At 43.6% G+C, this 13,491-nt stretch overlaps 1 protein-coding gene across 1 annotated transcript in view; it reads right to left on the reverse strand.

Annotated features, from left to right (window-relative positions):
• The window catches only part of LOC126154484 (espin), a 485,111-nt gene that overhangs the window by 66,149 nt on the left and 405,471 nt on the right, over window positions 1–13,491 (reverse strand). Inside the window, exons 8-9 of the mRNA XM_049916140.1 lie at window positions 8,872–9,016; window positions 637–938 (exon numbers count right to left, since the gene is read on the reverse strand). Coding sequence (XP_049772097.1) covers window positions 637–938; window positions 8,872–9,016 — 447 coding nt within the window. The remainder of the gene's footprint in view (window positions 1–636; window positions 939–8,871; window positions 9,017–13,491) is intronic.

The raw sequence follows: 13,491 nt of genomic DNA on the forward strand, positions 1-13,491 counted from the left end.
TAAATTTTTTACACCGCCAAGAGACCCTAGACTTTAGTATGTGACATAAATTTCAACTTGATACCTCTACTATTTCCTGCAAAAAATGGGCCTTATCAGTCGGACAACCAGAGAAACAGGCGACCTGCAATGTGATACCATAACGGTTCCGTTTTTGTCGATTTAGATACGAAACCCTAAGATTTTTAATGTATAATGTTAGGCGTTTACGTACCTAAAATTAATTTACTTCAAATACTCACATTTTCATGCGATTAGTTATTAAAATAAAATGATTTTGTTTTATTAAAAATAATGATTTAGTATTTGTTCGTTAAAATTCATATTTGATAATAAACATAGAATTTGTAACTGAAAGTAAAATAAATGCTACTAACGGGAATCGATGCAATGACCTCGTGAAGAGAAACCTTACACGCTAAACATTTTTAATAACACTGAAACTCACACGGGTCGCTTACAAGTGGCGGGAAACTGCCATGAGAAACAAAATAAAGAATCATTTTTCATACCATTTACACATTCAGTCACTTTCTCCGTTTCAGCTGCTTCAACCAAGTGGCAATAAACAGCCATTGGCCGTGCAAATGAAGCACGAGTTCTTAGTGAGCGTGAACGGCGGCGCGTGCACTGTACCTGATGAGGTGGACGCGATAGAAGGCGACCTGTTGGTCTTGCGGACCTCGGACGGCCTCAGCGACGGCTCCTCCAAGACGACGGTGTCTGCCTTGGCCGGCGCCTCTTCCGCGGGGGCGGCTGCCTCCGGAGCTGGAACCGCCTCCTGCTGGTGTGACTTGCTGGAGTCTGCTTGCGGGGAGGCGTCAGTCTGGGCAGGGGCGGCTTTTGGGGCGTCCATGTCGGGGGCGGCGATTGGAGGTGGTGGGGGCGGAGGCGGTGGAGACAGCTGTGCAGGCTCCGACACCACTCGCTTCAGGGCCCTGGAGAGGAGTCAGTCAATATTCCAGTTAGGTGCTCTGAACGGTAATTACTTTGAGTTTAACGCTACAAATTTAGGAATATACTGCAGTCAGTAGTAAAGTAAAAAATTAATGTCGAACAAGTCCGTGGTATTAACAGATCATGTGAAGGCGACTTCGATTCGAATGATTCTTTGGACTGTTTATGGCTTGCTGGACCAACCCATCACCAGCTGGTCTTCCGTGAGGCGAGTTCCGAAGTTTCGGTATACTACTCAGCCTCCTTACCGGAAAATGTCTTACGGAATCGCAGCATTGAGTATGTAGCGGTTTTTACAAAAACAAACTTACAAAATAAGTTATTTCCACCCTCCCATGTCTGCTGGCAGAAAAAGCGAAAGTCGTGTACTGTGACTGTTGTAATGGTTACTTTCAGAAGCAACTACTAAGACCGTGGTTATGACCAATAATAAGAACTGTTACAGTAAAGAAAATAATGTATACCACCAGCATAAGAAGAGACTAGAGTGTGAGATGATGGTGATTGGTTTGTGGGGCGCTCAACTGCGCGGTCATCAGCGCACGTACGAAGTCCCAATTTCTACACAGTTCAATCTAGCTACTATCACGAATGATGATGATGAAATGATAACACAGACACCCAGTCCAGAGCAGAGAAAATCCCCAGTTCGGTCGGGAATCGAACCTGGGACCCCGTGATGCAGAGGCAGCAACTAGACCACTAGACCACGAGCTGTGGACTAGAGTGTGAGAAGTGAATGTTGTGCTTATTGTACGTACATTACCACCGGGTATTGTTATCATATTACTTAATTAGTAACGGCCAGAGTCATGGTAAATAACCGTCAATTTTTCATACACTGGAAGCGAAAAAGTGGAAAACATTCTTTTACATGTTCGCTCCATCAGCATGGAAACAATTCGCCTCCGGCGTGGGTTCCTATGTCTTTTATCTATCCAATGCCTTCTGCACGGTCTAAGATTCTTCAGGGAGAATTTAGATATATCCTGTATTCGGTAACACGGGCTCTGCTAACTCTTCATGAACTGTTAACAACATAGAGACACTGTAGGGAAAGGATCACAGTAAATCTCTGTATTCATAGTTTTTCATGGGCTTACGTCTACAGTTGCAATTTTACGAAAACTTTGTTCATTAAGCAGTCTTTGCAACGGCTGAAGATGCTTTCAAATAAAGTGAAACGTGGAACTTGTGAAAATCACATTCTGGAAACATCCCCCAGGCTGTGGCTAAGCCATGTCTCCAACAATATCCTTTCTTCCTGAAGTGCTAGTTCTACAAGATTCGCAGAAGAGCTTCTGTGAAGTATGGAAGGTAGGAGACGAGGTATTTGCAGAATTGAAGCTGTGAGGATGGGTCGTGAGTCGTGCTTGGGTAGCTCAGATGGTAGAGCAGTTACCCGCGAAAAAGTCCCTAGTTCGAGTCTCGGTCCGGCACAAAGTATTAATCTGGCAGGAAGTTTCATATCAGCGCACACTCCGCTGCAGAATGAAAAATCTCTTTCTGGAAAGTGAAATGTGTTTGGTCGAAATCAAGACTTGGTACAGTTACCAGAGATGGCATAGCAAAGCGGTTATTCACTTTGGGTATATAATTCATACCTGTAACTTATTTATTTTGCAGTATATGTAGGCACTATTTTTTTCAATAACCCTAGACACTTTTCCAAGAAGATTCAAGAACCCTTATAACTTGACACTTATTATTATTTTTAACCAGTTTATTTTTCGGAGGACTGGGGACTGGGACGAATTTGGTGCCCAAATTGCCAGGTCACCGAGATTTCACCTCCACGTCAGCGAAACTGTAGCAAACATTTCGATATTTCGAACTGTATCAGTCATACCAATGTTAAGTGGGATACGCTGGATCTTACTTGTTGAAATTTCAACCCGCCCTCACTTCCTACAAATTATCTGTGCACTTCCTTCCAAGTGAAGTAATATTCCAGGTTAGCTTTTGATGAAGAACTGAATCATTAGTAACAACAACGAAATCTAACAGAAAAATCCTAGAGAGCTTCTCAAAAACTCACTTTAGCGAATAACATTAGAAGATAAAATTAAAAATAATGAAAGTAAAAGGACAGTTTGAAATAAGAGACCCTTCCAGCACAAGTGTGGACAAGACAATTACTTTATTAGTTTATATGCTTCATACAGAGTTTCCATTGCGTTGAATATCGAATCGTTCATTAATTTATTGTCTGTGAGAGTAAAATTCATGACTCAGACGTCAAGATTTCAAAAATGCATTTGAGGGACATAACAAGATCAGAATGCGAAATATCATTCGTGGTGTAGTAAGATTTCTACAAAAGACGATCCTTTGTCGTAGGTCACTTACTGTTTGGTTAAATGCAACTTCAATTTTCTACGATTCATTGTAAAAAATTGTGCTCTTGCCTTAGGAGATCAAGCAAACTGAGGTTCACGGATAAGAAGCGGATACCCGTTCGTTTCAGGTCACTGCAGTTGGCTTTCGCGTAGTTTTGTCGCACGACTGCAGTGGAACACCGCTATGTTTTCTTATAAACAGCCACGCCCCATTCTTTGCCACATGGTAGCAGCAACTGCTGGGCAATTTGTTCCGTCTCGAACCGCTTCAGTGTCACTGTGACTCAGACGCGACACAATTTGCGGCATCTGTGTCAACGGCTCCATGACTTCACAAGCGGTGAAAAATGAAAGAGAGGGCTTCTGGTGAAAAATGAAAGAGAGGGCTTCTGTTAACTAACAACATTTGTTCACCGAGTGACTATTGGCAAATTGTAATTTTTTGGGAACTGTTTCTATTAATTTTGCGATATGAAGTTGTTTACTGACAATATATTAAAGTCTGTTTACCCTGGACCTGAGGGCTTATTGTACGAAGCTAAAACTAATTTGAGCATCACGACGTCTCCCCAACGACACCAGATTCAAGCTGCTCTTCTTCGTAAATATTCCCTGGACCTAATTTTTAGCAATAATTTTTTAGGTACTGTAGTGACAATTTCAGCGCACATATTTCATTACTTAGTTGTCTGGACATTCCGTGTAACATAATACAGATAATATCTTTATTGTGTGTAGTGTGACAACTTTTATATAAAAACAACATCTAGCCTCGGTGTCTACGATATTATCTGCTGTAAATTCCTAAATGAAGGAGAACAGGAATAATTTCAATTTGTTTACGAAGCCATTTTATCGGGCTTTAAATCAGAGGGAAGTCAGTCAAAGGCTGTTGTTAATGTATTATTTTCTCACACGCTGGAGCAGAATTAATTCCCAAAAGCTACTTCTCATATTTACTCCCATTTGTAAATACTGTTGTATTCGGGCTAAGGGTTGTGTCTTGACGACAAGATTAATAACGTAATAATCATACTGCGAGGCTGATTTTGCCAAACTAGTTAACTATTTGCTTTGAAAGGGTTTAGACTGTGCACCACATATTGAACATATTGAATAATTTATGGCATGAATAATTTATGCCTCATAGGTGTAGAAAAGTAAAAGTGCCATAGATTTTAGAGAAAAGCCAGAATTAGAGCAATATATTTAGAGACCTCTGCACTGAACAAAACTCAGTTTATTGTCATTATTTCAACACTCCTGCTAGAAAAATAAATTTATTTTGAGTTTTCAGCCTTGAGCAAAACACAATTTATTCTTTTGATCAAGGCAAAATCTTCAAAACATATTGATCAAATAAATACGGACCCACGTAGTGAACCTTTCTAAAGTGAAAGCACCTCAAGGAAAGTAGTTAGGGGATGTGAAAGGTTACTCTTATCCAAGAAGCAACACTACTCAGGATTGTCGAAGAATGGAATAAATATATATATATATATATATATATATATATATATATATATATATATATATATATATATATATATATATATATAGACAAGGAAAACTTCCTTCAACGGAAGAGATTGGTATCAAACAACCATCGTCATCTTTTTCCTTCTTTACGGGCTAGGTCATCTGACCTGTTCTGAGTTAACAGTCTACTTTTTCCTGGGACCTCCTACTGAGGGGAAACAACGGAGCTAATTTTGGGACGTGATATTCATGCATTCTCGGCAGAATCTAAACAGTTTATTTCGGTACTCAGTACGTTTGTTCCTAAAGAATAGTGACGTAAAATTGCAGAAGAAGTCTTCGATGCAAGTCTGCAACACAGCGTAGCAAGTAAGAGAAAGCAGATCATAGGAACTGCATAAGAGAAACTAAAAGCATATGGAAAAAAGCTACGCTACAGAGAATAGGCATGAGAAGGTCGATTTAATTTTTAGTAGGAGTGTAGAGATGTTACTGTAGTAAATGTAGGAGGGGTGGGGGAGGGGGTGACAAAAATTTGGAAACACCAGAAACAAAGCACATTAGCATGTCTAATACGGCGTACTGAAACCTTTGGAATCCGAAACCGCTTCCACTCGTCTCAGAATGGATAAATACAGGTCCTGTGTGATTTTCAAGAGAATCGGATGCTATTTTTCCTACAAAATAGTGGCAAGTTCAGGCAATGATGATGGAGGTGGATGGGAGCACTCACACTTCTGCAGAAAGCAGGTCAGAAATGCTCAATCATTTTGAGATCTGCTGACTGTAGTGGTCGGGAGAGATGTAACAACTCATCCTCGTGCTCACGAAACCAGCTCTAGACAATGCGGACGGCGTGAGTAGGGGCCCTGTCGTCTTGGAACACAGCATCATCCATGAGGAACGAGTATTGTACCATGGGATGGACGCGATCATCCCAAATGATTACCTAAATCTAAATGCGACCTCAGAGAGTAACATTGAGCCCGTGGAATACCACAATTTCTTTCTTTTGCTACCGCCATTATCCCACATTGTGCGCAGGGTCGGCAGGGTTAAGTACGGATTTGGCATGGTTAATTGTAAGGGGTGGCCGGATGACCTTCCTGCCGCCACCCCATACCCCCCGGGACGGAAGAGTACCCCAGCTGTCAGCATCTTGTGTAAATCGTGAAATAGTGTGAATGTATTTCAAATGTCTGCGAGTCGTGTAACTGAGTGGGACGTGGGGACCAGCCCGGTATTCACCTAGTAGGATGTGGAAAACCACCTAAAAACCACATCCAGGCTGACCGGCACACCGGCCGTCGTCGTTAATCCGCCGGGCGGATTCGATCGGGGGCCGGCGCGCCTACCCGGGTCCAGGAAGCAGCGCGTTAGCGCTCTCGGCTACCCTGGCGGGTCGTGGAATACCACAATATGGCTACCCAAATCATCACCGAAACCGTCATGTTTCACCCTTAGGACGTAAACTTGGCCAGAAGCTGGAAACAGTGTGAAACAAGACTATTCCGATCAAACGAGTTTCTTCTATTGTTCCATAGTCCTGGTTTTATGACTTTAGCACCACGTTTTTCCGTTTCGGAGATTTACATCACTAATGAATGGTTTTTGAATTCCAGCTCGTCCTGCAATTCTCTGCATATGGAGCTCCCTTCGTGTTGATTTTGTTGCTTAGAGGGTTCGTATGTGATACGTTGAGTTCAAATGGTTCAAATGGCTCTGAGCACTATGGGACTTAACTTCTGAGGTCATCAGTCCCCTAGAACTTAGAACGACTTAAACCTAACTAACCTAAGGACATCACTCACATCCATGCCCGAGGCAGGATTCGAACCTGCGACCGTAGCGGTCACGCGGTTCCAGACTGTAGCGCCTAGAACCGCTCGGCCACTCCGGCCGGCACGTTGAGTTCTGCAGTGACTTTTGGGCTGCAGTGACTTTTACAACTGTCTTACTTTTCGTCACAATCCTCATCAACGCTCGTCTGTCACGTTCACTCAACACACTTTCGTTTGCTTTGTGACCTAGGGGATGTTTTTTTTCCGTTTCTTCTGCACGCGATCTAAATATTCGATACAGTGGTCTTGAAACACCAAACACTTCGTCTATCTTGGTAACTGAAGCACTTCCTATACGAGCACCAACAATTTCCCAATGTTCGAATTCGATTAGGTCCCACATAACGCAGTCACATCTACATCTACATAGATATTCTGCAATTCACACTTAACTGCCTGGCAGAATTATCATCGAACCACCTTCACAATAATTCCTTATTATTCCACTCTCGAACAGTGCGGGGAAAAACGAACACCTATATCTTTTCCTTATTTTATTATGATGACTGTTTCTGCCTATGTAGGTCGGCGGCAACAAAACAATACCGCATTCGGTGGATAATGTTGTTGACTGACATTTCATGAGAAGGTTCCGCTGCAACGAAAAACGGCTTTGTTTGAATGGTGTCCATCCCAATCATGTATCATGTCCGTGACACTCACTCGCCTATTTCGTGATACTACAAAACGGGCTGCCCTTCTTTGAAGTTTCTAGATGTACTCCGTTAATACTATCTGTTAAGGATTCCAAACCGCGGAGCAGTACTCTAGAGGAGGACGGACAAGCGAAGTGTAAGCAGTCTCTTTAGTAGATCTATTACGTTTTCTAATAGTTCTGCCAATAAAATGCAGTCTTTGGTTTCCCTACCCCACATCATTTTCTGTGTGTTCTTTACAATATAAATTGTTCGTAATTGTATTTCCTATTTATTTAATAGAATTTACGGCCTTTACATTTGACTGACTTATCGTGTAACCGAAGTTTAACGGACACCTTTTAGCATTCATGTAGATGACCTCACGGTTTTCATTATTTAGGCTCCCAATTTTCGTACCATTCAGATATCTTTTCTAAATAGTTTTGCAATTTGATGAGTTTACTAGACGATAAACGACAGTATGATCTGCAAACAACCTAACACGGCTGCTCAGATCGTCTCTTAAATCGTTTATATACATAAGGAACAGCAGAGTGCATATAACACTACCTTGGGGGGCCGGCCGGAGTGGCCGAGCGGTTCTAAGCGCTTCAGTCTGTAACCGCGCGACCGCTACGGTCGCAGGTTCGAATCCTGTCTCGGGCATGGATGTGTGTGATGTCCTTACGTTAGTTAGGTTTAAAGGGTTCTAAGTTCTAGGGGACTGATGACCTTAGATGTTAAGTCCCATAGTGCTCAGAGCCATTTGAACCATTTGAACTACCTTGGGGAATGCTAGAAATCACTTGTGTTTTACTTGATGACTCCGTCAATTACTACGAACTGTAACCCCTCTGACAGGAAATCACGAATCCAGTCACATAACTGAGCCGATGTACCATAAGTACACAATGTCATTAGAAGCCGCTTGTGTGGTATAGTGTCAAAAGCCTTTTGGAAATCTACAAATACGGAATGAATTTGAAATCCCCTGTCGATAGCACTCAACACTTCGTGTGCGTAAAGGGCTAGCGGTGTTGCACAAGAATGATGTTTTCTAAACCCGTGTTGACTGCATGTCAACAGACCGTTCTCTTCGAGGTAATCATAATGTTCGAACACAATGTATGTTCTAAAATCCTGCTGCATATCGACGTTAATGATATGGGCCTGTATTTTAGTGGATTACTCCTACTACCTTTCTTGAATATTGGTGTGGCCTGCGGAACTTTCCAGTCTTTGGGAACGGATCTTTCGTCAAACGAGCTGTTGTATATGATTGTTAAGTATGGAGCATACTGTGAAAAGAACTACACAGAACGCTGTTGTGACCACGACTGACACTTGCAACATATTGAGGACATTGCATGGGTGCCGTTCGTGGTCAAATACAACAGCGTAATCTTCAGGCTCGATTAGAAACTGCATTTGTGTTCAAGCATGCATTTCTCACGGTGTTTCCATATTTTTGTCTAATCGCTGTAGGCAGGGTTAGGGAACACTGAAAAGACTCGAAAGGCAGGAGACCGAGGATTTGAAAAAAAAAAAGGAGGGAGATACAAGAGAAGAGTGAGCGGGGTTGAGTAGTGAATGAGTGAGTGAGTGTAGGGGCCGGACCTGGAGGAGCCGCTGCTGGGCCGGTGCGGCAGCGTGTTCCTGGCGTTGGCGGCGGCCACGGCCTCCTGTGCGGCGCGAGACGCTTCGGCGTCGTCGCTCTCCGAGTGGCCCAGCTCCGACGGCGAGGCGCTCGACACGCCCGACTCTGCAACAGAAGCACCACACGGCTCTCATCAGCTACCGCTGCCACTGCTACCCACACTGGCGAGCTGCTTGGGTTCTGCCAGCTAACAACAGCGAACTTCAAGGGAGAAACAGAATGGCGAAACACCTTTCAGCCGTCTCAGTTGTAATCAGTTTGGGCAATATATTACGCCATCTTCTGGCCACTGTGCATAGACAGCAGTGGCAACACTTTGACATACATAACAAGAGGAGGCGGTGCAAGTCTTATCCAGAGCGCTAATATGTAGGAACGTATAACAATACCAAACTATGCATGGACTAGCATCAAAGTTAAAAATAAATTAAGGGATAAAAACATTGTAATGATTTCCGAAATGGAATGTCTCATACGTCTAGCTTCGACTACCATCCCGCGTTAAAAGTCTGTTAATGCACGTTGTGCTGCCATAATCACGTCGGAAACCTGCCAAATTAGCGGGCGCGCCGCCGCGTGTGTGGGACGCACAGCTGGTCGTTGCGCCTCCTGTCATGCGCTTGGTGCGTGCGGCCTCCTATACTCGCGGAAGGCGCGTTTTGTTCCTGGTGTCCGCCGCAGGAGGGCTTTTTCCTCGCCTCACACGAGATGTTTGCGTCATTTGCAAATTCCCTATCCCTATTCCCGTCCCGACTACCGCTCGCTGCCGCTCGGGTCGTGGCCCTTATAACAGCGCAAGTACGAGACACGTCTGCAGGAGCATACGAGACGAGACGAGACAATTTAAGAATAAATTTATGATTACATATCGAATTAGGAATTGTACACCGCTACAGAACAACAGGCGCTGACGTATTTCAGAACATATCTGCCGATTCGTACTGTTTTGTCGTTTTCAATGACTTCCTACCGAACTTGGTTAGTACATTCTCCCTCAAACTGAGATATTTACTGCAGTTTCGTACCTTATGGTCATTACAGTAGTTTAAAATGCTTAAGCAAGAATCTTTGTCACAACAGAAAGGTGGTATGGAAAGAGGGCGGTATAAAAAAAATTGAATGAAGGGGAGCCAACAGCACGCGGTGTTCCCTGGCGGTCACCCATTCAATTGATAACCGCGCCCGATGTTGCTTAACTTCGGTGATCGGACGATAACCGGTGTATTTTTTGAGTACAACTGACAGCTCCGCTTTTTTTTTCATTTATTGTATTTCAATTCCCCCCGAAGGGGGCGGGCTGGCAGCAGCTTATTACGCTGCTCTGCAGCCTACAGACTTTTTAAAACGTAAAAAAGAAGATAAGAAACAATAAAAGCAGGTGATAAAACGGTGACTGAAATTGTAAAACGGCGGAAAATTGTGGAAAGTTAAAACATAAAGCAAAGGGTTGGCAAAGCTAATAAAATACACAGGAAGCAGACAGGGAACATAGTAGACAGACAATTAAAAAACATGGCGACAGTCTGGTTTCTGTGCATTTTCAACTTCTCGCGGCGTAATGAATAATCCATTAAATTTCGGGCATGCAGCCGCGCAAATAAAATTTCTTCTACTGATATTTCGGCCGCGTATCGTCCGGCCATCTTCAGAGCGAGTCACAAGACTGATGACAAGGTGTCAAGCGCGGCCTTATATGCTCCACCGCGGCGGTACTGCGCATGCGGGTCACAGATGCTGCGCCGCCTGTGGCGAAAGCGTACGGACGTTCGATGTGCTTATCGATGTTTGATCGGCGGCGGTGACACGGTGACGACTTCTCTGCAATTTAATTAGTCCAAGAGCCGGATTCCATGCTTTGTCCAAATTGAAACCTTTATCTCTGTTTATTAAATTGTTGGCTAATCGAATTTCTATGGCTTCCTTGAATACAGAATCCCAAAAAGAAGAGGTGGATGTTAAAATCTTCACATCACTGTAATTCATGGAATGACCCGTATCAATACAGTGTTCGGCCACAGCTGACTTGTCTGGTTGTAATAGGCGTGTGTATCTTCGGTGCTCCACACACCTTTCATGAACGGTGCGTGTTGTTTGACCTATGTATGACTGCTCACAATTTCCGCAAGGAATCTGGTACACACCCGCCTTACGAAGCAATAAATCGTCCTTTACAGAGCCGAGTAAAGCCGCAATCTTCGTGGGGGGCCGGAAGATCACCTTGACACAGTGTTTCTCTAGAATACGGCCTATCTTTGAAGAAAGAGCACCCACATAAGGCAGAAACGCCCTAGATCTGAAGAAATTATTATCTTCTTCCGCATCGTATACCTTCTTTTTAGGTTTTACATCGAATGCTCTACGAATTTGTTGCGGAGAATATCCATTCGATTTAAAAATACTCTTGAGGTATGTTAGCTCTCCTTGTAAATTGTCTTCATCGGATACACAGTGCGCCCGATGCACTAAGGTCTTAAGGACACCCATGCTCTGAGAAGGGTGATGGCAGCTACTGGCATGAAGGTATAGATTTGTATGCGTTGGTTTCCGATGTACGGCATGTCCTAATGTGCCATCACTTTTACGGCGAACGACAACATCCAGAAAGGGGAGGCACCCGTCTTTTTCTATTTCCATGGTAAATTTAATGCTAGCATGGATAGAATTCAAATGCTGAAGAAATCGATGAAATTCATCCATACCATGGGGCCATACCACGAATGTGTCGTCCACGTACCTCCAGAAGACCGTGGGTTTAAAACATGCTGAGTCCAGTGCCTTGTCCTCGAAGTCTTCCATGAATAAATTAGCTACCAGAGGGGAGAGGGGGCTTCCCATGGCAACACCGTCAATTTGCTCATAAAATTCACCATCAAACTGAAAATAAGATGATAAAAGCACATGTTCAAATAAGGCCGTAATGTTCTTATCAAAATGTTGGTTGATAAGAGCTAAAGAGTCCTTTAAAGGTACCTTGGTGTATAATGATACTACGTCAAAACTAACAAGAACATCCATACTATTTAGCCTGATATTGCTAAGTCTCTGAATAAAATCCATAGAATTACGAATGTGGTGACTACATTTTCCTACCAATGGTTTTAATAAGGAAGCTAAATATTTGGCAGAAAAATATGTTGGTGAACCAATAGTGCTCGTTATAGGTCTCATAGACAAGTCCTCTAGACGCTCATCCTTACCCATCTTGTGAACTTTAGGAAGACCATAAAATCTCGGTGGTACTGCACCTCGTACTTTTAAACTTCTTATGACTTCCTTCGGTAGTGATGAAGCGTTCAGCAAGGCAGCAGTCCTTATTGTCACCTTGTTAGTAGGATCTTTGTTAATCTTCCGGTATGCACCAGAACTAAGTAGACCACATATCTTTTCCTTGTAGACTTCCTGAGGCAAAAGGACGGTAGCATTACCTTTATCAGCACGCAGAACGACTGTATCAGTATCCTCACACAGCTTTCGTATCGCACGTCTTTCTTCCTTGGAAACGTTGCTTCTTTGTGGACGATGCTTCGTGATTGCTTGACAGGTTTCTCGTCTGATTTCTTCCGCAGAATCCTCTGATAGTGGTCGGACAGCTTCTTCAATGGCACTGATGAAAGATGATATCGGCAAAGTCTTGGGAGTAGGGGCAAAATTTAGCCCTTTACTTAAGACAGACAACGTAGCTTCGTCCAATTCCTTACCCGTCAAATTTATGACAGGGCGTCGAATAACTGAGTCCACCTGAGAAGGTTGGTCCAATCGGCTATACTTGGTAATCTGCCTTTTCGTGGCCACTTCGCGAACCCAGTCAGACTTAGCCCATGTCGTGCCATCGATCCAGTCCCAGGAGTCAGGAGATAAAACAGCTGCAACCTTCAGATGCAGATGATACAGATGTTCAGAAACAATGTCCAACTTCCGACGAGTAAAACGAATTCTTTCTCTGACAATAGCGGAACCAGCTCTATGTAAAATTCTATTTACTGCAGCATTCTTAACAAAGTGAACCAACCTTGCAAATTTTGGGACAACTCCATGGTCGCGGCACTTCAGTAAGAAACTCAAGGAGCTCAATAGTCTTGCTCTCTGGTGTCTTAATTTGTCCAAACTATGGACCCATGAAACCATCTCCTCCCCGAAGAGGTACTTGATGTGCATTTTCAACTTCTCGCGGCGTAATGAATAATCCATTAAATTTCGGGCATGCAGCCGCGCAAATAAAATTTCTTCTACTGATATTTCGGCCGCGTATCGTCCGGCCATCTTCAGAGCGAGTCACAAGACTGATGACAAGGTGCCAAGCGCGGCCTTATATGCTCCACCGCGGCGGTACTGCGCATGCGGGTCACAGATGCTGCGCCGCCTGGGGCGAAAGCGTACGGACGTTCGATGTGCTTATCGATGTTTGATCGGCGGCGATGACACGGTGACGACTTCTCTGCAATTTAATTAGTCCAAGAGCCGGATTCCATGCTTTGTCCAAATTGAAACCTTTATCTCTGTTTATTAAATTGTTGGCTAATCGAATTTCTATGGCTTCATCAGTCTTGTGACTCGCTCTGAAGATGGCCGGACGATACGCG

The sequence above is a fragment of the Schistocerca cancellata genome, chromosome 2 (genome assembly GCF_023864275.1).
Source record: "Schistocerca cancellata isolate TAMUIC-IGC-003103 chromosome 2, iqSchCanc2.1, whole genome shotgun sequence".
NCBI classification, from domain to species: domain Eukaryota; kingdom Metazoa; phylum Arthropoda; class Insecta; order Orthoptera; family Acrididae; genus Schistocerca; species Schistocerca cancellata.